Genomic DNA, 24,550 nt, shown 5'->3' with positions numbered 1-24,550 from the left:
TAATTAGCCCATTTCCATGGAATCAATGACAGAAAAAGAGATTTTGGAAAATAATCTAACCCATTTAGCCACACTCCAGCCCTGGAGCTCATCGCAGGGGAACTTCCCTGAACGGTCCCAGTCATTTACTGCAGACCGAGTCCAGGGAGAGTGGCGTTTTTGGGGAGTTGCAGCTGGACACAAAAAGGAGGAGAACCACTGGAGTAAGAAATTTACTCAGGTAAAAACGGACGGAAGCACGTTTTAATCAGGATTTTGAACAAATCAATGGTTGGGTAACCTTCTGATCATACACCGTGACTAACCACAAAACCATAACAACTCTACCCCGGTATAATTCTAACACAACGGGGAGCAAGGAAATGTACACTCACCATCCACTTTAAAGGTACAGGTGTTCCTATTAATAGGAACACAACACATCAAACCTTCACACACCTTCAACACATCACATCACACACAACACATCATGATGGCCTCAGGTTCTTGCTCTTGGCTGACAGGAGAGGAACCTGATGTGGTCTTCTGCTGTTGTAGCTCATCCACCTCAAAGTTTGATGTGTTGTGTGTTCTGAGATGCTTTTCTGCTCACCACGGTTGTAAAGAGTGATTATCTGAGTTACTGTATCCTTCCTGGCAGCTCGAACCAGTCTGGTCATTCTCCTCTGATCTCTCATCAACAAGGCATTTCCACCCACACAACTGCCGGTCACTCAATGTCTTTTGTTCTTCGCACCATTCTGTATAAACTCTAGAGATTGTTGTATGGGAAAATCCCAGGAGATCAGCATTTTCTGAAATACTCAAAACCAACCCTTCTGGCACCAACAACCACGCCACAGTTAAAATCACAGAGATCAGACTTTTTCTTCATTCTGATGTTTGATGTGAACATTACCTGAAGCTCTTGACCTGTATCTGCATGATTTTATGCATTGTGCTGCTGCCACATGATTGGCTGATTGGATAACTGCATAAATGAGCAGGTGTACAGGTGTTCCTATTAAAGTGGACAGTGAGTGTATAATATAATTGAAAAATATAAATCTAAATATAATTTAGTGTAGTGACTGATCAAAGCTGGTTTCAGCAACACACTAAAATCACTGGTATTATGTAAATGGTTTAAAGTGAGCACTCCTATTTTTGTACAGAATATGACTATGGAGTTTTCATAAAGTATAACGTTACATTTTCCTGTTTTTTATTTCGTAGTAAAGATAAAGAATAGAAACTGAATTCTCTCCACCAGTTGAACGTCCTTTATCTCCACCCAGTTAATCAGTGCTATGTACCTGACCTTAGTCCCGGCCTCAAAGGGCAATGCTGTGAAACCAGTCTAACACCTTGAATCATTCTTTTACAGGATTGAAAAAGAAAGCAACTCTTAGCGATCTCACGCTTTTGGAGGAAACTACAGGATACATTATGAAGCAGGCGATTTGGACTTTTTTGCTGTTTTGGACAATACCACTGACCACTGGAGGTGAGCAGAAACTTAAACTTTATTATGGTGGACTGAACAGCTGTTAAAAAAAAAGTAAACTGCTGTTTCTGTGTCAGGATCTGAGCATTAGTTTCAAAGCTCATAAACTGAGATGATTAATCAACTAAAGAGAACAAAGACTTGGATGTTGTAGTTTAGTTGACAGAAAGCGGTGACGAGACAGAAAAATATCACAACTGTGCTATAGAATAACTCTGGATTTGTTTCCAAGACTGAAAATAACATCAGGTTTATTAATAAGTTTCTACCTGAGTTAAAATATACATTGAAATTTTGAAATTAGGGAGCAAATGATTAATCAGAGAGGCTCATATTGAATAAAAACAGTCGGCTTTATTCAGAACTAACGTGAAAAGTTAAGTTTAAGAATGAGCATGATTTGAAAAATGTTTGTGTGGTATGGCTGTAGCCATGGAGCTGTGCAGGCGTTTGCTACATAGCTTGCAGTGCTGCATTCCAGCATTCAAGGTTTAATCATTAGTCATGTCCTTTGTTTAGATTTAGACTAGTGAGTAAACGGTGGATTAATTTGTGTTTAATTCACACAGACGTTACAGTGACCTGCGTCTCAACCAGCGACTGCGTGCTGCCCTGTACTTCTCCTTATTACGACATCATTCACTGGTATAAAGACGGCAAATCGAACTCCGTCCATACCTTCTACGATAAAGCAGATCATCTAGAGTTCCAGGATGCAGACTTTAAAGGACGGACGTCTCTGTTCAATAATCAGATCTCCCAGGGAAATGCCTCACTGTTGCTGAGAGCAATCCGATTCCAAGACGAGGGCAGATACAAGTGTTACTCCGCAACGAGCTCTGTTAACAAAGAACAGTTTGTCTTGCTAAAAGTCGAAGGTGAGAGACATGAAATAAACCACTGTGTGTGCTGCTGTTATAGTAAAATAATCAACGACGAGGTAAGATTATTTTCCTATAACAGCACGCCCTGAAATGATTTATTCCTCTTATACCACAGCCAACAATTACAACTTTATTCATTAGAAAATAACACCTCATACTTCTTATCCATTTATAGTTACATTTAATTAAGTTTGTAGTTAGTTCCTATGATTATATATTATAGCAGCTAAACAGACGTCTACAAACACATCTTTTTCTGTTCTTTTATCTTTCTTTCTTCTCTACCTTCCTACCATTTCCTAACATTCTTACTATTCCTTTCTTTCTTCATTTTTTTACTTACTTCCTTTGTTCAGTTTCCTTCCTTCCTTCCATCCTTGTTTGCCTTTGTTTTTCTTTTTCTTCACTCAGTTTCCTTCTCTGTCTATCAATCTCTCCATTGTTCATTTCTTTCTTATACATTTCTTTCATTTATAAGTGCAGTCTCAGGGTTTGCTGTGTGTCAGACATCTGGATATTGTGAGAAAACAAACACCTGGAGTCAAATAAGATTAGACATCACAAACACCTTCCAGTGGCTTTATTCTTGTTTATCTTTTTTTTTTTAGTTCCAGTTAAATGGGTGGATATAAAAATGACAAGTGAAGGAATTTCCTGCAGCACAAAAGATGTTTTCCCAAATCCCAAAATCTCCTGGTACAGAGACGGCAGCTCAGAAAATACGTTTACTGTGAACACAGAGGGAGATAAAGAGCGTCTGTTCTCACTGAGCAGTGCTCTCTCTCAGTCTGTCAAAGAAAACACCACATACAGCTGTGCCATCAGCCTCGGGGACGAGAGTCAGAATTACATCGCCAGCCTGAGAAAAGGTGAATACCTCATCCAACACCTCATCAAACACCTCGCTCAAAACCTCATCCAACACCTCAAACACGTCATCCAACACCTCATCCTACACCTCATCAAACACCTCACTCAAAACCTCATCAAACACCTCGCTCAAAACCTCACCCTACACCTCATCAAACACCTCAAACACCTCATCCTACACCTCATCAAACACCTCACTCAAAACCTCATCAAACACCTCGCTCAAAACCTCATCCTACACCTCATCAAACACCTCGCTCAAAACCTCATCCAACACCTCAAACACCTCATCCTACACCTCATCAAACACCTCGCTCAAAACTTCATCCAACACCTCAAACACCTCACCCTACACCTCATCAAACACCTCGCTCAAAACCTCATCAAACACCTCAAACACCTCATCCTACACCTCATCAAACACCTTGTCATACACCTCATCCAATATTTCATCCAACACTTCATTCAGCACTTCATCAAACACCTCACCCTACACCTCATCAAACACCTCATCAAACACCTCGCCCAAAACTTCATCAAACACCTCGCCCAAAACTTCATCAAACACCTCATCAAACACCTCACCCAAAACTTCATCCAACACCTCAAACACCTCATCCTACACCTCATCAAACACCTCGCTCAAAACCTCATCAAACACCTCGCCCAAAAATTCATCCAACACCTCAAACACCTCATCCTACACCTCATCAAACACCTTGTCATACACCTCATCCAATATTTCATCCAACACTTCATTCAACACCTCACCCAACACCTCATCCAACACTTCATTCAGCACCTTGTCCAACACCTCCTCCTACACCTCATCCAACACCTCATCAAACACCCCATCCAAGATCTCATCCTACATCTCATCCAATATTTCATCCAACATTTCACCCAACACCTCATCTAGCATGATTATAGAAGTCACTATAAACATTGTTTTAAAATACAGAATATGAAACAAACAGCAGCCTCAACAATCATTTTCTTATTTTGCAGAGAATGTTGAGATTTATCCAGGACAAGATGCCGCTATTCACTGTCCTGTCTCTCAGGAGAACCCTGGAATCAACATCACCCTGACGTTTGGTGAGTCTTCTATCACTCTGAATTACAGCCAAAGGTCACAGCCACATACCTTCAGGGGAAAAACGTTCCATCTCGCACATGACGGGACCGTCACAATCCACAACCTGGAGAACGATAAGGATTCAGGAACGTACATATGTGAGAGCTTAACCACAAAGTCCAGAGGGGTGGTGCACACCTTACTGAAAATTAATTCAGGTGATGCTCTTCTCCATCTCCTTTCACTAATAATGACAAAGTATGGAAATATAAATATCTGTGAATGGATTTAGTGATATTTTTATTGAATTTATGACATTAAATATGGATTATCCCCCAACAGCTAACCACCATGTTGGCGTTGGCGTTGGTGTTGGTGTTGGTATTGCTGTTAGTGTCATCATCGTTGTCATCGGTATCATAGCTGCCATAATATACTGGATACGGCGGAACAACGGTGAGATCACTTCCTTTCCTGTAATGTGGATGATCAGTGGTGGGAAAAGTACAGTTTCAAATTCTTTACTCAAGTAAAAGCTCTTACATTTGAAAAAAAAAAAAGAACAAAAAATCACAAAAAAAGAAGTCTGCCCCTCAAATCACACACTTTTGGTGACTGATAGAAATTAGTGCACTTTTCACAAAGTTATCAAGAAATGAAAGCTAAATAACAACAGCTGCTTTCTTTATAATAGCTAGTGATGTAGGCTCGATAAATATATCAGGAGACTTCTGTGGTTTTTTAGATTTGAGAGAGAATTCTTTAACAGCAAGGTGCGTCTTTTTTTACCCTGGTGTACACACGTTTACAAACAGCTAAGCATGCAAGAAATGCAGAAAAACGAAGTACATTGTAAACTATTACAAGAATTTCTGAAATGTGTTAATGTTGTCGCTTCTGCTACACTAAGATTCATGGACTGTGTGTTTTAACTCTTTGCAGGACAGGGTGTCGTGTAAAGTCTTTACAGGACAGGAAATCCTGTCCTGGTACCAGAAGTCTCAGGTACCACACAACAGACAGATTCTTCAGAAAATAACACAAATTCATGCAGTGGCAATCTGAAGTCATCAAACGCTACCAGTCCAGACATCTGCCCAAAACAGTCATGATGCAGTGGACACAAGTCAGAGAGAGACAAATGAAGAAGATTCCCTGAACCAACCAGCAGAATGAGGAGGTCACAGGTCTCTAATCTGAAAACACCAACCTCATTATTTTATTAAGTTAACATTCTCAAAGTCAGAATTCCCACATTGCACTTTGTCTTTTTTCTATTGGTGCTTATGAAGGAAGCTCAGGCTAATAGTTAAACATTTTCTTTGATGAAAATAGGGAGAGGATATATTTTATGTTCATGTCTCTATGTCTCTTATGTTCATGTCTCTGTTAACCACGTATAAGGGCAAAAAAGGGGAAAATATTCAAAAACAATCAAAAACCTGTGCTGAAAAGCAATAGAAACAAACAAAAATGAATAATTAGGACTACAGCAGTTGTTCAGCTCTAAACTGATTGTAGTCATCTGTAGACCTTAAGTAGCCCGCAGTCAGGTGCTCGCACAATCATATTTGGTTTAAAAAAAAAAAAAAAAAGTAATACCTGCTAACAGAGATGGACATCCAAGTTAACGTTAACACACACACACAGTTCATTACAAAGTAGCTTGTGCTGTTGCTAACGAGGGTCTTCAGGTGAAACTGGATATCGCCAATGATATTAATTACTAGACACATACATTAAATTATTATTGTGATTTTCTTTTGTCTGTTATTCTGTTTCTATTGTCTGTTTTTTTTACAACAATAATCCATACGCTAATAAATATAGGTAGCTATTGTTAATGTAAACACATGCTTAGTAATTTAATACTACTACTGCTAATAATAATAATAATAATAATAATAAGGTACAATGTTACTTCAAGGTTCAAGGTCAAGTGTTGTGTGTCTGTTAGATTCATCCTCTCAGACACACTGGGCCTGAGTGGTGTTTGAATTCTGTAGTCAATCCGTTCAAAGAGCCACCGCAGTGACACCGCACTTTTTTCCGATCTTCTCTAACCCTCGGAGGTTTCGTTTCAGCTAGCTGATCTGATGTGAAGTGTCTGCAACAGACCTTCACTGAGTGGAAATGGTGAAAAGTTTGCGACGTAGGTTTGCTAGCCATCGTCTCCTGAGATCACTCTGAGCTGTGGGAAGCTGTGAAAGTTTAAAGCTCTTGAATATCTGTGCAGAGACACAGACACAGCAGTCTACATGAGTTGTGTTTGAAAATTTAGCAAGCTAACATTAGCTTAGATCAGCTTAGCAAGCTAACAAAGTTAAGACCTAAAAGATGAATCAACTATCAACATATCAGATAACATAACGAAAGTAAATTATAGATTAAACTAGCGATTAATCTATACGTGATACTTGGTGCTAATATCTGGTTCATTACTGCTGTTTATCTGGCGTCTGTTTTGAAACGTCTTTCAGAGTGGCCTTGTAGGGAAAGAGGGCGGAGCTAATTTCAGGGCCAGAAAACAGAACCTGATGTTATTTAATGCATTTCGCTGTTTCCAGTTATTCTTTTGTATCCTTGAAATGACAAAGTGCCTTGAGGTAAAAATATGAAGGATTGAGGATCAATTTAATTGCATATGGAGAAACTACTGCGACTGGAAGATTAGCAATCAATCGTGTTTATATGTGTATAAAATATGAATGTATATACACTGTATATGTATAAATCTATTTTTATATATTATATTCTTGTATTTATATCATGTTTTCACATTTGTGATACTGTGAATTAAGAATAAATTCACATGTATAAACTCAGTGTTTTTTCTACCTGTGTGTTATTTTTAATAATCTTCTAAATAAAGGACAATTCAGCAGGCGAAAGGTAAAAAAGAAAAGAAAAGAAATCACGTGGACTCTGTAGGCTGAGCAGCAATGCTAAGACTGACACAAGCTTCTGTGAGGACAATAAGGAAACGCAGTGCTGAAGAAATAAACGAGTAAAGCCTGTATGGAGTTTATCACATTCCATCACAAGGCACGTCAGTCATCAGCTCACTAAATAAAACAGAAACTGATTTCTCAGCTAGTAAAACACAATTAACACAGCAGCCTTTGACCTTCATACAGCACAAATCCTGCGTGAACAGTAGCACAGCTGGAGTCACTGAAAAAACATCTGTAAAAAATCTAACACTGAATTTATTAGTCTTATTGCTGTTAGTATTTATTATTATTATCATCATTATTATTATTGTCTTATTGCTGTTGTTTTTTTGTTTTTTTTTTGGGTGTGCAAACTTTTGCACTCGACTGTATCCAGCACTTTTGGGTGATTTTACTTGCTCAGGATGTGCTGGACCAAACTAAAAAAATAGAGTTTATTAGTCATCATGAGGCACAGCGCCATCTACTGGCTGAAAAGTCCAAATCTTCTTCATGCCAATGAATACATCAAAAATTAATTCATTCGTTGATTAAATCCATGTTGGAACTGAATCGTTTTGTAATGCAGCTCCAGGAAATACATCCATTAATGAGAAAAATTAAATATTTATTTATTTATTTATTTATTTAAAATATGATATGAGAGGAATGACATGTAGAAAAATTGCAGACAGAAAACGAGACACAAAGTCAGTAAGGTACCTGGATGTCAGAGTTAAAAATATTTAAAAATGTATTTCATATTGTGTTTGTCATCTCAGTTCATCATGGCTGGTGTGTGTGTGTGTGTGTGTGTGTGTGTGTGTGTGTGTAGTGCATGTAAACCAGTGTCTAAAAAGGGAGTCATTACTTCTGGAGTCCATTAATCTGGATACGTGTACAGTGTGTGTGTGTGTGTGTGTGTGTGTGTGTGTGTGTGTGTCACAGAGAAAGGTTGGCTGTAGCGTCGTTCTTCAGTTTGCCGCTGCTCAGGCTGTGGATCATGGCGATCATCTGCGTGTGTTTGTTCAGCTCCTCCTCCTTCTTCTGCAGTTTGGACTCCAGCTGAGATCTTTGCAGCTCCAGAGACGAGGCCTGCGGAGGAGAAACGCTCGAGATGATCCACAGATATCTCAACTTTCCCTGCCACACACAACTCCTTCAAGCCTGGGATACGCTACGACTCTTTAATCAGGTTATAACCAGTAATAGCAGCGCTTCGTTTTCACAGCAGAATCAACATCGTTTTCAAATCGAGGAAAAAATCAAGATTGTGATTTTATATCATTTTTGGCCAAACCCTGAATATGATGATCCCTATTTTTGGCCGAAATATTTGTGGCATCCCTATTTAATGAAAGATAAGTCGGAGATACATTGATTAGTTTTTATTTCACATTAATCAACTATAAATCACAGCACTTTCCGTATTACCCTGACAGAAAGCGAGTCAGCGCATCTTTTAAGCGGAGAGTTCATATTTTATTAAGAAGGAATAAAGACGACTGCTGTTTTGGCATATTTTTGTGTTTTGTTGTTAAAATGCTGAGCATTTGTGCAAAATGTGTGAAGGTCGTTAGGTCTGAAATGGTAACTTTTATATTTATTTTTTGTTTTTTTCCATCTCACACTTGCAATCCTTAACGGGGCACATCTGTGCTCTAGATAAAGCTGATTTGATTTTAGAGCCAACCTGCTGGAGAAGGAAGTCACTCTCTTTGCTCTCACCTTGATGCTGGCGTCCTTCCTGGCCTGCTCCGTCTTGGCGAGTTCCTTCTTCAGCATGTTGACGTTCTCCTCCATCTCTCCGGCCTGCTCCTCCTGCCTCCTCACCTCAGCCTGCAGCTCTGAAACGGGAACAAAACACAGATACGAATAAGAGACGCGCTATTCTGTGTTTTTTTTTTTTCCCAGTAGAAAGCTTGCCTGAAATATTCACAGGGCGTCTGGTTGAGAGTAGAGATGTGCATCGCGAGAAAAAAGTTGCAAAGTTGCGAGCTGGAGTAAAAAATTTACTTTCATGCAGACGTGAGTGAGCTTTCAGATGAACAAATGACGACGATAGTCACTAACAAGAACATGAACGTGAATGTGCAGGGATGCGTGATGCATTTAGAGCATCCATTCATTCATCCTTAGTAACGGCCTGGTCAGGGTTACAGTGGTTTAAATCAGGCTACAATGCTCACACTTCTATATCAGTGCGTCATTCCAGAAAAAAAGAAAAGAAAAACCTTTCTGACCTACAGGCTAAAGGTTTAAACCCCGAATACACACACACATACAGATAGTGTCATTGCGTTACCACACACACACACTCCTCGAGCCACAACGTCTCCTCACCCGCTATAGTCTTGTGTTTCTCCTGCATGGCTGCTTCCATGGCTGAGATCTTCTCCTCCTTCTGCTGCAGCTCCGTCGACAACCTGAAAAAAAAAAAGAGAGAGGTTTGAGTTAAGGTTGGGCGATATAACAAAAATATCATATCACGATACTGGAAGACATTTTTATGATACATGTTATATATCACGATATACAGGTTTGGAAACCAACTGCCAGAAAAACAGTAGCGTTGCATTTCAAAAAGAAGAAAAATTTATGTCTATAATGTCTACAAAAAGAAACTGATTTTTAAAAAAATAACAAATTCTAATACTTTATTAATTTCATAAATAAAAACTAAAAAATACATTGTACAAATGTTGTACAAAACATTGTATAATTTAATAATTTAATAAGGTTTAGTACAAAATGTTAACATCAGATCACAGTTTGTCACTGCTATTAAAAATTTTTGAAAAAGATATCATGATAGCTCAGAAAAGTGTATCATCACAAAATAGATATTATATATCGTCATATTCTCCTCCAAAACAAGTGAGGTGAAGGTGCTGAGGGTGGTGCCCCCCCTACTGCCCGGACTGTGGAACTGCAACTTAGTTTTGGCACCCTGTAGTCTGCAGCTCACATTTTCAAAATCTTCAGATTTCCTCAAGAACCTCATCACTTAATATTCTACAGCAGTGTGATAGAGATTCATCGTGACCCCAGACTGACCTCTCCTGCTGCAGTTTGAGCCCCTCGTTGCTCTTCCTCAGGGATTCGGCCTGCTGCGTGAGGGAGATGTGAGCAGCCTGGAGCTCCTTCAGCATCGCTTCGCTCTTATTGTACCTAGAGATGAGTCGAGGTTACGCCGTTACACTGAATTACATTAACAATTATATCTTAAGATGTTTTTTCCTAGCAGAATAAACAGGAGGTTAGTAGGCCGTGTGGATCCTGAAGCTAAACGCGTTTCATCCGAATGCGAGCTAGGGCTTCAGGCAGCAGTGACCTGAGTACCGTAAGTTCCTTCTCCAGGAACGTCTGTCCTGACCTGCTCAGCAGCTGGTTGTAGGTGCTCTTCAGGTTCTGGTGTTCGTCAGACACGGCCTGCAGGCGGCTGTTGTGCTGCAGGAGCTGCTGACTGTCGCTCTTTAGCTTCTCCACCTCCATCACCTGATCGCTCAGCTCAGCCTGCAGCTCCTCCTTCCTCCTCTCCGTGTCCTTCAGCAGAGACGCCAGCTTCCGGGCCTTCACACAGACAACATCAGAGAGAGAGAGAAAGAGAGAGAGAGAGAGAGAGAGAGAGAGACAGACAGAGAGAGAGAGAGAGAGAGAGCGCAAGAGAGAGCGCAAGAGAGAGAGAAAGAGACAGAGAGAGAGAGAGAGCAAGAGAGAGAGGGAGAGAGAGAAAGAGACAGAGAGAGAGAGAGTGCAAGAGAGAGAGGGAGAGGGAGAGAGAGAAAGAGACAGAGAAAGAGACAGAGAGAGAGAGAGAGAGAGTGTGTGAGATAAAGAGAGAGAGAGAGAGAGAGAGAGAGAGAGAGAGCAAGAGAGAGAGGGAGAGAGAGAAAGAGACAGAGAGAGAGACAGAGATAGAGGGAGAGGGAGAGGGAGAGAGAGAAAGAGACAGAGAAAGAGAGAGAGAGAGTGTGTGTGAGATAAAGAGAGAGAGAGAGACAGACAGACAGAGAGAGCGAGCGAGCGGATGTGTGTTTGTATGTGTATGGGTACGTGGAGCTTACAAGCTGATGAGAGATGAGACAAACCATGCGTGTGTATCCTGTGCACCACACCAGTGTGATATAAACGTGTGTGTGTGTGTGTGTGTGTGTGTGTGTGCGCGTGTGTGTGCGTGTCTCACCTCAGCCTCAGCCTGTGCTCTCTGACAGCGGTACTGAGCGATCAGACGGTCGGCCTGAGACAGAGCAAGAGCCTTGGCCTCCAACAGGTCCTGCAGACGGCCTTCCTTAGACTGGACACACACACACACACACACACACACACACACACACACACACAGACAGAGATAGAGAGAGATAGAGAGATAAAGAGAGAGAGCGAGAGAGAGTACACATAACTGATCTTTAAACTGATATTAAAATAATGCATTTAACTGCAACTCTTTATGAGACCTTATACATACTTATGCAAGGCATTATAACATATTTATAACAACATTTAACAACATTTAAAACACTTGTAGAGCATTTCATAGCAGCCCATTTTAAGGTGTAGCACATGAATGAAAAAAACATGTAGGAAGAAAGAAAGAGCCCAATATTTAAACTAATTTGGATATAATTTGGATTTTAAAAAATATGGCTAAACTATAATAATAATAAAAACCAAAAAAAACAGCAAATTAAACATATCTGATCTTTAAGGTTACGTACGGCCAGGGCGGAGATTTTCTGTTCGTACACGTCGATGATCTCGGACATGTGCACGTCTTTCATCTGCTCCTGTAACTTCAACAAGAAACGACACCGAATGAGCCGAAAGAAAGCGAAAAGTCTTTTCACCAGAGACGGGAACTCGTCAGAACTTCCCCTCATAGTCACGTATATAAAACTATTACTATCTATTACTGATAGATTTTAATACAGAGAATGTATAATTTCACAATATTTTCAAACATTACATCAATAAAATGGATATGAATGACAGAAAACTTCAGTCCATAAAAGAAACAGAATTATCTTTTTTCTTTGAATATGAATGAATAAATTAAAATGAATTAAAAGTGAATGAAGCGCACACCTGAATGCCGCTCTGCAGTTTCTCGATGAGGCTGTCGATGCTCTGGCGAGACGGACTGTTCGGCGCAGCAGTGGGCGGGGCAAAGCTCTTCGCTGGGGCGACGCCGTCCTCCTGAACGCCGCTGCCTCTGACGCTCAGCTCGCCCTCGCGCTGCCGGTACGCGTTATTCGCTGCGATGCTTTCTCCTAAACTGAGAGGAAAAAAAAACAGAAACATTATGAGCATGTATTCACAGAAACAAGTCTAATATCTGTCTCAGCACTAATACTACTATTAATAGCACTAGCAATTATTATTATTATTATTATTAACACATACTACGAATCATGTATTCGTAATGCTTTATAAAAGCATTAACCTGTATAACTGCTCATAAGTAAATATTGTTAAATACATAACACTTTATTATGAAGTCATATTGTCATCCCTGACATCAGGATACATAATGCTTTATAATATCTGTTAATAAAATATATTTCATTCCATTTTAACCCTCTCATGACCCGGCATAATTCTCTAATATGTGTTATTAACTGTTATAAACACTGGAGTTGAGTACAACTTCAGAAGGCGTTATATCTTGCGGTACAGATGCTACACTCCAGTCTGGGTTATAGTGCATTATAACAGAGTCATAATGGTTTTATAATCTGTCATAATCTGTTCATAATGTTTTTATGAACAGAGGTTATAATGACTTTTGTGACAGATAAAGTGTTATCTGTGTCTTAAGACTATTTTAAAAAATAATCTGGATCTTTTCTACTAAACTGCCACTTTAATTCTTATTTTTGTAAAGTCTTCTCTCACACTCATTTCTCCTCGATCTGGTCGTACACTCACATGACGGCGGGGAAATCGGGCAGCGGAGCGGCTTCGAACAGGACGCGCAGCGCCGTGTGTACTCGCTCTCGGTGCGGAGACGTCAGGGCCTGAGACAGAGGCGTCACCATGCGCTGGTCCTGCACCAATCACAGCATTCGGTATTCAATACACACTTCCTAAGAGACACACACACACACACACACACACTTTAACATTTTACCTGCAGCATCCGGTAAAAGCAGGTCTCCATGTCGGCTACGTGCTGCTTCAGCTGGCTCATCAGCTCCAGCGTCTTCAGGACCGTCTCACAGCACACGTGGCTACAGGACATGAGACGAAGAGGGCAAAGGTCACGTAATATGCACAAAGACCTTTTCCTTTAGTGTGTGTGTGTTTTTAGATTCCACAACTGTGACATAAATTTGCAAAATGCAAAAGCAGCTCCACTTGTTTTCTTTCTCTACTTCCTGTTTTGTGCTCTCAATTCTCACTGGCTGTTGACGAGATGAGTTCAGATGTGACTCACTACTAGATTAAATAAAGAACATTTCACCATTTTTGCATTTAAAAAAGTTCCTCAAGCTACCTGATGGATGTTTATCCCACCTGAGCCGCGAGCTCGAGTCCGAGCAGATGGAGGTGACGTAGTCGTGACTGTTAGACAGCAGCAGCTCCACCAGCGACACGCACAGCTCCGAGCTCACGTGCTGCGCCACCAGCGTCTTCAGGAAGTCGTCTCCGCACAGGAGTGAGCGTGTCAAGGACTTTTGTTCAGAAGATGTTGATTAATTTTCTATAACAGCAGCAAATGTCTAACAGAAGTGCAGCAGCTATCGATGCGCTCGTTTCCATAGTAACAGCTCATCCACAGGTAACCCGCACGCTCCACGTAAACGGACGATAATACGTGTGTAACATTTAATATTTAAGGAAGGAGTCTCCAGTGTCAGAGGTGAAGCTGTAACGCAGTTTTCCGACATCTTCAGGACAGAGTTTACGCTTTTTACGGTTTCTCGTTAACACGACAAGTCGCGTCTTTCTTTTTTTTTTTCTCTAAGAGCGAGAAAAAAAAGAGAGGCTGATGAGGGAAAGACTGTTTATAGCTGCTATAATGTGAGTGAGAACAGGAACACAACATGAAATGTAACTATAAACGGATAAATATAAATAAAAAACTGTAGTGCTCTAGGTATTGTGTAGGATATCTAGCAGGAGGTCCAGCGCTCGTCCAGCTCTCGCGCAGTGCCTCTGTAGCAGCTCGTCTGCGGCGCTGAAGTCTGGAGTCTGCAGTAAACTCTGCAGCGCTGGGAGGAGGAGCTCCAGAAACGAGTGAGCGGAACCGGACTGCGAGGAACCGATCACCTCCTGAGGACACAAACACACAGTGTCTATTACAGATCAGCGTAATACAGGTTAGGCTCAATAAGGATGCAATAATCCGACAATTTACGGTCACGTTATAGCGCCCTCTCCTGACATACAGCAAAAAAAAATGTGCAACACAAACGCATATCAGATTTTTTAAAGCGTCCTGATACTGAATATTGTTTATGTTGCTTAATTCTACAAACTAAGGCTGAGCGATATGACGATATATCATCAATATCGTGAAAATTAACCAGAATACACTTTTCTGAGATATTGCAAATATCACTAGATATATATAAAAGCTAATTTAAAAAGTTATATATTTGTACTGAATCTTTAAAATTGTATTCTTTTCCCTTCCTTTTCACTGATAAATAATTAATTTTATTTATATATTAAATTAAAAATATTGAGCTGTGTTGAATTTGGTGCTGCAGAGAAGTGAAGACGGCTTTTCTGTTTTGTTTCACTGGATTTTAAATGAAAAAAAATCTTAATAAAATAAACAAAATGTAAAGAATTGTGATATAAATTCTGAAAGTATTCTGATATGGAAGTGTTGAGACATACGACGAGATAATATCAATATCGTGATATATTATGTCAGAATACACTTTCCTTAGATTTTGCTATTTATTTTTTTTAAAAAAAGTTGTTTTTTTTTTAATAACAATTGCAAGCTCATTTGAAATTTTGTACTGAATCTTTAAAATATTATTAAATCATATTAGTATCATAAAAACCCAGTGTTTAATCCAGCACTAATATTTTGCTGGTGATTTGTTACAAAACTATACATCATGATTAAAATATTTCTACGATATACAATAATTAAATAATTAAATAAATTAAATAATTTATTCATGTTATCTGCTGGAATTTATTCATTTAAGTGCATCACTCAACTCAACCTCCTGTTGTTTATTCAACATTTACTTTGATATATAATTATTTTAAAGAACAAATATAAGTACTTGTTCTCAGTAATGGACTCTCAGGAATGGACTTTTAATTTACTCCCTTAAAATGTCACTTTTCTTTTTCTAAATTTGCAGCTATATTAAAAATAGATAGCTCTTCTCAACGCTGCTTTATAAAAATAACTCAACGCTATATCGTTTTTTTCTTATATTGTGCACAGAAGACAAAGACAGAAACCACAGTGTGTGTTGTGGCAAGATTTTAGGAAATGAAAGCATGTTTAGACGACAGTAAACTTTCTGAGTTCCAGCGTGCAGAACAAAAAAAAAAAAAAAGAAAAAAAAAACAAGTGCAGCTTTCAGAGTATTTTAAAGCTCATATGAACTGTGGTATTCAGACATTAAGCATCATATATCACTCCATTTCTGACAGGTGTGGCTGAAACACCTGGCCATGCAGTCTTCATAAACACACACTGAAGTCGTAGTGTGAGCGCTCAGTGACTTTAAACATGGCACTCTCACACAATGCCACCTTTACCACAAGTCATTTGCTGAAATTTCTGCCCTGCTAGATCTGCCCCGATCATCTGCAAGTGCTAGTATTGTGAAATGGAAGCATTTAGGAGCAACAATAGCTCAGCCACATATGCGGTAGACCACGTAAACTGCCGAGCGCTGAGACACATACAGCTCAAAAATAGCTTATCTTCTTTCACATCACTACAGAGTTCCGAAATTCTTCTTGAAGCGACTTCAGCACAAGACCTGAGTGACCAGATCTTCATGAAATAGGTTTCCATAATCACTATGTGTAATGCCAAGCGTCAGCTGGAGTGGTGTAAAGTTTTTACATTTTATTATTTTTTTTTTTGTAAAATTACTCATGAATTTATTTATGATTCTTCATTTAAAATGATTTATTCTTAGGATTTCTGTATTTAGTAATCGTTATTATTGCGTCTATTTTCTGATTCCTCCATAATGCTGTTTTTTTCTCTATGAAAAGTGCTTTACAAACTATTATTATTATTATTATTATTATTATTATTCAAAATTAAGAAAGAGGTTCAAGATTGAGTATTGCATGTCTTGTTTTTGTGCATCATGGCATGGATAATCTCTACACTTCTGATTTTATGTAATAAATATAATAATATGGTGTAATGGTGTATTTTTAGACAGTGAGGGTCTGAGGCTTGACCAGAGAACCAGCGTTCTCCTCACACACCTCAAACAGCTCAGTGAAGAGCTCCAGAGCCAGCAGGCAGCACCGCTCCGGTCCCTGCAGGGGGCATGTGGCCCACTGGAGCAGCGCCAGGCCCGGCTCCGCCCCCCTGACCTGGGCGGGGTTCCTGGCGGCGGGCTGCAGGCGAGGAGCGGCGGGTTTTAAAACCGTCTGACAGATGAGTCTGCGCAGGGGCGGAACCGAGCACAGAGACACGAGCAGCTCCAGAACCTGCACATACACCAGACTTATAAGAGATCTATAACTTATTAAAGAGCTGATGTTATTTATTTATTTATTTATTTATTTATTTATTTATTTATTTATTTATTTATTTATTTCTGCTCAGGATACGTCACCTTCACCGCTGTATCCGGGTCTTTGCCGTGGAGAAGGCCGACCACCTCGCTCAGACACACAGGGAGGTGTTTATAACTAAACCACACACACACAGGAGAAAAAACAAGGCTGCTTTCACACATTAATCACATTTCACATGAAATAGTGTAAGGAAGTGACACAGTGTAACTAAAATTTATAAAGAAAAAAGTTTATTAAAGGTATATTTTCATATATAAAACATATAAACATACATATAAAGTTGTTTTATATTTTTTAAAAATATTTTTTTATATATATTTAAACAAAATATACAATTTATACCTGTGTATGTTTTATATTCATATTTTAGAGCAAACATTTTGCTGTATTTTCTTTCTTTAAATTTTTTCCATTTTATATTTCATATTCTATATTTTTTTTTTTGTTTTTAATATATTTATGTTTGAACCTTCAGTTCTTTTTATAGTTAATTTTCTATTTTATTTTACTTTATATATATATTTTAAAGTTTTAAAAAGTTATATTTCATATATTTTTTAGCGCATGTATTGTAGAGTGGATAAAAACGAGTCTGCGCGTCTATTCTTAATTTCTTCATCACCAGCGGTATCTTTATTTCAGATTTATATCTGATGATAATAAATGTAACCTAGGCTAGTTGGTTAGCTGGTACTATCCAATAACCTGGTAATAGTGTGGTTATAGTTGTGGTGTGAAAACACCATCAGTCAATAATAGAGTTGTTTTGTTTTTTTTTATTTGTTTTTTTAAATAGATCAGCGATGAACCCACTTGGTGAGGTAGTCAGCAATCTTGGCGTTTTTGAGCAGATCCACCAGTAAGTCGACAGCGTAGTTCCTTGTCAGCGTTCCATCTCCATTCACTGTGATGTTAAAGATGAGCTGGAAGGTCTGGTGAATGTTCTTTGCATTGAACAACTGAAACCACAAGTGCACAGAAACAGAAAGTTATGGTCTACAACCACAGTGCAGCAAATGACAAGATCAGAGAGATGGAGTTAGCAGGCACCTTCTGGCCAACTTCCTCGCCGAGGGTGAGGCTGGACAAGATCGAGAGCGCGAAGACGACCACAGTGAGGCAGTTGTGCCGGAGGAGGTTCAGTAAAGCTCTGTAAAAAGCTTTAACATTACTCTGGAGAGATTTGAAAAAGAAAAAAAAAAAAAAAAAAAAAAGAGAGAAGAGGAAAAAAAATCAATAAGCGCTTCACTTAGGCATGGAAATAAGGGGGCGGGGCATACGTTAAGGGGGCGTGTCTTACCTGAGACTTAATCTGCATCTGTACAGACTGGTTGTGTCGACACAGATTAGCCATCAGGCCTAGGCACGGCTTGGTGATGTCATCATTCTGAGACTGGCTGCAAGTAGAAAGGTAGACACTGCGTCAACTTCTAGCGATAATCTTACAGACGCCGCTAAAAAGTATTGGCCCCCTCACAGAAAAAGAACCATGCAATGCGTGTTCTTTTGCACTATATATATATATATATATATATATATACAGTCATTGTGTAGATACACACCTGAGTGCTCCAGAACGCCAAACCGTCAAAAGGTCAGTTTTTATAGAGACACTCACACTTCTCGATGATTAACTAATCCTGTGCGTTTCATTACTAACACCTGGCTGCTAATTATTCTCTTAATGATTGTAGAAGAAGGAAGGATGCACTTATTTTTTCCCACCTGGTTTCTGAATGTTGGTTTACTTTTGGGGAATCTGTTGTGTTTTGTTGTTGTTACCTGAGCTTATTTATTTGTTAGTAGAAGTGGGTGAGGAGCACACAATTGTGATTTAGGCCCTGATAAATAAAAACATAGAATTGAAGGAGGGTTATTCCCATGACTGTATATAGTTTTTTGTTCTGTTTTTTATTTTTATCAAAAAAAAAAAATATATATATATATGCTGGTTTCAAAATTATTGGCACCCCATGAAAAGAATAACAGCATCTTAGATCTTTCTGTCCACAACATTTCATGCGTCTTTACATTCTTACATTTGTTTCATTTGCACACGTGTATAAAGTCACCTCCAGAATTAATGGCGCCCTTCATAAAAATGAGCAAAAATATATATTTAAAAAAAAATCAAATTAATAATAATCAGTTGAATTTAAACAGACAGGAATGCTTTAGCGTTTTAACATTTTTTCATCAGTAATGCATTTTTTTTCCTATGCAAAGCACTGCTTTCAAAATTATTGGCTATTAATATCTGATAAAGCCTCCTGCCCACTTAAAGGAATAAAAGCACTGAACCACTTCCTGTGATGTTTATCAAGACTTGAGTCACTTATAGAGCATCTCAGACCCTCTTCATGTTCACTTCTTCTCATATCCTGCGGTTATGCATAGTTTTTCTGCAAGCCGGGTACAAGCTGTCATTTTGGATGCTGCTCCTTTAAAGGGGTCGTGTGTAAGATTCAGGAGTTGATGATAATGCCCGAGACGGTCTCTGGTTGCTGTGCACAAACTGTACGGAGGATGTAAGAAAAGTTGCACTGTGGTTTTGCTAAAGTACCACAAAGAGGGGCCTAACAGGAAAGGGTGATTGTGCGACTGAGCCTCAGACAAACTTCACAACATATTTCTTTCACTTTAGCTTTTTTTATATATGCAGCAGCACAAAAAAACAAATATACAGTTTGTAAAACACAAATAGATGCAAATCATAAAATACATCTTACATGTTGAGCATGAGGAACGTGAGGAGGTCGTCTATGTGGGACGCGCAGTGCAGGAGTCTGACGTTGTAAGTGAGATGCTGCAGGACCTGAAGACACTGAGGAAAAAAAAAATAATTCTAATTAAATGGAAAAAGATCATAGAAATTATGCAAATAATGCAAAAAAAAAACTCAGATGTAGAGAGTAGAGATGTTATTATGGTTGTGTGTAAAGATGTAACTGATACAAACAAATTGAGCAAAATAACACGTTTGTTTTATGTTAATAAATATCTTGTTTGAGTTGTAAAATAGTGGGCGGAGTCAATGAAGATTGATTCACTTATGATCTTTGTGATGCTTTAGAGATTATTGTTGTGCATGTAAACACATTCCTCTATCAAATGTAAGCCATGAATCCGCAGGGAAAAGGGAAAAGGGTGTGATGTGATTTTTACCTGTAGCACGATCGGATCCTCAGGTGTAGCTCTGTTACAGTGGATGATGGTCGCCAGCGGGCCAACGATGTTATAACGGCTATGAAGCGCCTCTTTGCTCTCATCATCTGCTGCTGCAGGACAAAAAAATTCTTAGAACTAAAATGCTGGACTAAGTCTAATGTAGCCCTAAAGTACTGAGTACTGAGTACTAAGACACTGGACTAAGTGTAATGCAGCTTAAAGTACTGAATACTGAGACGCTGTACTAAGTGTAACGTAGCCCTAAAGTACTGAGTACTGAGACACTGGACTAAGAATAATGTACTGAGTACTAAGACGCTGTACTAAGTGTAATGTAGGCCTAAAGTACTGAGTACTAAGATGCAGTACTAAGTGTAATGTAGGCCTAAAGTACTGAGTACTAAGATGCAGTACTAAGTGTAACATAGCCCTAAAGTACTGAGTACTGAGACACTGGACTAAGTCTAAAGTACTGAGTACTGAGACATCAGACTAAGTGTAATGTAGCCCTAAAGTACTGAGTACTGAGACACTGGACTAAGAATAAAGTACTGAGTACTAAGACCCCGGACTAAGTGTAATGTAGCCCTAAAGTACTGAGTACTAAGACGCTGTACTAAGTGTAATGTAGGCCTAAAGTACTGAGTACTAAGATGCAGTACTAAGTGTAATGTAGGCCTAAAGTACTGAGTACCAAGATGCAGTACTAAGTGTAATGTAGGCCTAAAGTACTGAGTACTAAGATGCTGTACTAAGTGTAATGTAGGCCTAAAGTACTGAGTACTAAGATGCAGTACTAAGTGTAATGTAGGCCTAAAGTACTGAGTACTAAGATGCTGTACTAAGTGTAATGTAGGCCTAAAGTACTGAGTACTAAGACCCCGGACTAAGTGTAATGTAGCCCTAAAGTACTGAGTACTAAGATGCTGTACTAAGTGTAATGTAGCCCTAAAGTACTGAGTACTAAGATGCTGTACTAAGTGTAATGTAGCCCTAAAGTACTGAGTACTGAGACACTGGACTAAGTCTAAAGTACTGAGTACTGAGACACTGGACTAAGAATAATGTACTGAGTACTAAGACCCCGGACTAAGTGTAATGTAGCCCTAAAGTACTGAGTACTGAGACACTGGACTAAGTCTAAAGTACTGAGTACTAAGACGCTGTACTAAGTGTAATGTAGCCCTAAAGCACTGAGTACTAAGACCCCGGACTAAGTGTAATGTACCCCTAAAGTACTGAGTACTGAGACACCGGACTAAGCCTGATGCATTGCGTACCGAGCTGAGCGAGCAGAGACAGGACGCAGCCTGTAAGAGCAGGACTGGTGTTGGGATCTCCAGCTACCTCCAGCAGGCCGTTCAGACACTCACTGGGGAGAACCTGCCCTGAGGACAAGATCCTGCAGCCCTTTAAGGCAGACAAGTCCTGCAGAAACACCACAGTTCCTCATTCAGACAGCTGTGTACTGGACATGAAGTGCACTACACACTCCACAGGACACAAAAGCAGCTGGTTTATAGGCTATGCAGTGCTCTATGTGTAATCTCTAACCTTATATCAGTGTATTTAATGTTTACATGTGAACTGTCAACTCACTTCCATGTGTTTCTGCAGCAGTGATGCGTTCAATGCGCCTCTGCTGGTTCTGTATTGTCGAATCGCCAGAAGCAGAGACTTCAGACACGTCGTCACGTCCATCCCAACAAAGCCAAACAACTATAAATTAAATATAAACTCTAATCCTAATCGATCAGGATAAACAAATCGTGTAAATACACCAAGAGATCACTTAAACCTGATCGAATTAGCTTATCTGCTAGCTAGCAATGTTTACTAATGTTTGCTAACTCTTTTGTGTAGTCTATTAACGTTATAAAGGATTTAACCTCCTGATATTCTGACATTAAAAATCTTGTTATCTTACACTGAATACTCCTAATATAATAACTTGACTTATTGTGTTGTATTTTTATTTTTTGTAACGTTATAAAGAGAAAGCTCTGTTCTTTCAGCTCGTGCTGGAAAACTGACTTCCTCCCGCTTTCAACTTCGAAATGCAGCTGGAACAGTCCATTTTCGACGCAGGGGGGGGACACGGAACACAGAGCGACTGAAATGCCGTACAATTCCCTTAAGAAAACAATTCGGATTAACAACATACTTTAGCTATTAATATAATAGGTGTTTGATTCTTTTTTTGTCTGATTTAATTGTGTAAATGTTTTGCGAATTTTCCTTTTTAAAAATACACCCCCCCAGTCTGCTTCTATAACTGACGAAATGAAGCAATGACGTCACTGGAGTTAGCCACGCCTCCACCTCTCAAGCGTCATTGAGTTTCCAGAGTGGAAGAATAATAATAATAGCTGCTTCATGATTAAAATAAATAATATTATTATTAATAATAATATAACAGCTTAAACAGGGCATTTTGACAATGAAATATATTCATTTTAACGACGTTCAGGTGTTTGTTTGTTATAAATTTATGAGTTTATACATGTATCTGTGCACACATTCAGTTATACAAGCATGTGGAAACACAAGTTTATAAAATAAAGCTGTTTCATGATTAAAGTAAATAATTTTAATTAAAGCTGCAAGCAGCATTTTCGGGGGCCAAGCACCCAGCATCGGTGAGCCGCACATTCACAGACACACTACAGTTTTTGCTGAAGCAATCACAGGAAAGCAGAGTCATAACTTTAGGCAAAGGGATTCAAGAGTGATCTGTAGTTTGGTGTGTGTGTTTTGACCACAGACAATGAGGAAGGGTCTAGATGAACAAAAGAGCAGCCGGGTGGCATCACTGCTGCGGCTGCCACTACTGCCGTGACCTTTATTGTCTGTTGCTACTCTGACTTGTGGTCATGATTGCTCCTGCTCTGACCTGAAAATGTTTTTCTTCTTGCAATTTAAAAACGTATAAGGTATTTATGTTTTTTCTCATCAGTCTGGGCCTTTTTCCCCACTTGGTGCAAGTATCTGCACCAAACTTATATCTGTCATATTTTTAATTGCAAATTGCTCAATAAAGAAGCGATTTGATATTAAACCCTGTCGGTCATGTGTTGTCTGTATAATAACACACTGAATAGCTAGAATGGCAGTAGACTGTTATTTAAACATGTCTCAAGATGATGATGAAGATCGGACAAAATTTGGAGCAGGAGGAGCGAAAATGGCAGTTAGATGTAAGAATTTTTAGTATGTTGTATCTTTTGACCAGTACGTGGCACTGGCATGGAATTTGTAGCATAGCCTCAGGTCATGATCCTGAAGATGCCTACCAAGTTTTGTGTCAGTGGGCAAAGTTGTTGCTGAGATACACCTTCACTTCCTGTATGGCGGCTTCGCTGTCAGATTTGTTGGACAATTACGGATAAAATTCTTTTGATAATTTTTGTGAAGCTTACTCTGAAAATGATGTTTGCCAAATTTGGTGATGATTGGACATAATGTGTAGGAGGAGTAGTGAAAAAAACAGTTTTGGAAAACTTCAAGATGAAAGAAAATCTAATTAGGTGGGAAATGACGTCATAGGGTGTCACAGGGGAATTTTGGAAAAAAGGTTCAAAAGTTATGACCATAGATGTATTTACAAATTAGGCCAAAATTTTACCCTATGGTTACAGCACTTGGCTCAAATTTGGTCTGAATGTTCCTTAGACCCTCCCCAATCAGTGTGCCAAATTTCACAACTTTTTTTTTTCCAGACGGTTCTACATTTACATTTATGGCATTTGGCAAACAGCTTTTTTTCAGAGCGACTTACATTTATCTGAATTATACAACTGAGCAGTTGAGGGTTAAGGGCCTTGCTCAAGGGCCCAGCAGTGGCAGCCTGGCGGCGCTGGGGTCTGAACTTATGACCTTCCAACATCTTAACCTCTGAGCTACCACTGTCCTTCTATGGTTCTATGGACTGCCATAAGAAGAAGAAGAAGAAGAAAAGGTAGAATAACAATAGAGTGCCTACTCGCCTTCGGTGCTTGGGCCCCCAGTAATAATATAACAACTTAAAGAGAGCATTTTGACAATGTAATATATTCATTTTAAATATGTTCAGGTGTTTGTTTGTTTGTTTGTTATAAAATTTATTAGTTTATTTATGCATTTATGCATGTATTTATTTGTGCACACATTTATTTACACAAGCATTTATTTCTTATTTATTTATTTGTTTGTTTGTGTTCTCTCTTCCTCTCTTCCTCTCTTATTTATTTGTTTGTTTTGTTTGTTTGTTTAAAATTTACAATTAAATAGTTTGATAAATTGTTTGATTTAAAAAAATGTTTAATGTGTTGTTGCATGTTGGGATAATAATATTTATTATTATTATTATTATTATTATTATTATTATTATTATTATTATAATACA

The 24,550-nt window shown here is 38.9% G+C and overlaps 2 protein-coding genes across 5 annotated transcripts; one reads left to right on the top strand and one right to left on the bottom strand.

Annotated features, from left to right (window-relative positions):
• The first annotated feature begins 48 nt into the window (after positions 1-48).
• Positions 49-7,128, top strand: hhla2b.2 (HERV-H LTR-associating 2b, tandem duplicate 2). Of its 2 annotated transcripts, XM_053228147.1 has the most exons (7): positions 49-220; positions 1,367-1,486; positions 2,056-2,364; positions 2,979-3,239; positions 4,249-4,536; positions 4,661-4,787; positions 5,434-7,128. In XM_053228147.1, the coding sequence occupies exons 2-7, from the start codon at positions 1,429-1,431 to the stop codon at positions 5,492-5,494; spliced, it is 1,104 nt and encodes a 367-aa protein (XP_053084122.1). In that variant the 5' UTR covers positions 49-220; positions 1,367-1,428; the 3' UTR covers positions 5,495-7,128. The 2 variants fall into 2 exon arrangements, with proteins under 2 accessions (XP_053084122.1, XP_034153698.2); XM_034297807.2 differs by lacking the exon at positions 49-220 and having other exon boundaries at positions 1,306-1,486; positions 4,661-4,774; positions 5,261-7,128.
• A 754-nt stretch (positions 7,129-7,882) lies between these two features.
• On the bottom strand, positions 7,883-22,255 carry cip2a (cellular inhibitor of PP2A). 3 transcript variants are annotated; one of them, XM_034297889.2, is made up of 21 exons: positions 21,766-22,255; positions 21,447-21,594; positions 20,164-20,273; positions 19,728-19,822; positions 18,299-18,395; positions 18,049-18,171; positions 17,812-17,957; positions 17,037-17,112; positions 16,681-16,908; positions 14,367-14,526; positions 13,768-13,909; positions 13,382-13,481; positions 13,180-13,298; positions 12,337-12,526; positions 11,970-12,044; positions 11,438-11,548; positions 10,628-10,824; positions 10,309-10,422; positions 9,595-9,677; positions 8,980-9,098; positions 7,883-8,346 (listed from the first exon to the last, which is right to left on the bottom strand). In XM_034297889.2, exons 1-21 carry the CDS (start codon positions 21,865-21,867, stop codon positions 8,194-8,196), a joined length of 2,688 nt encoding a protein of 895 aa, XP_034153780.2. In that variant the 5' UTR covers positions 21,868-22,255; the 3' UTR covers positions 7,883-8,193. The 3 variants fall into 3 exon arrangements, with proteins under 3 accessions (XP_034153780.2, XP_034153778.2, XP_034153781.2); XM_034297887.2 differs by having other exon boundaries at positions 20,164-20,276; positions 21,766-22,254; XM_034297890.2 differs by having other exon boundaries at positions 11,970-12,038; positions 20,164-20,276; positions 21,766-22,254.
• Positions 22,256-24,550: the final 2,295 nt, after the last annotated feature.

The sequence above is a fragment of the Pangasianodon hypophthalmus genome, chromosome 22 (assembly GCF_027358585.1).
Source record: "Pangasianodon hypophthalmus isolate fPanHyp1 chromosome 22, fPanHyp1.pri, whole genome shotgun sequence".
Taxonomy (NCBI): Eukaryota; Metazoa; Chordata; class Actinopteri; order Siluriformes; family Pangasiidae; genus Pangasianodon; species Pangasianodon hypophthalmus.
Note: the sequence above shows the minus strand (reverse complement) of the source record. Positions and strands in the feature narration are given on the sequence as shown.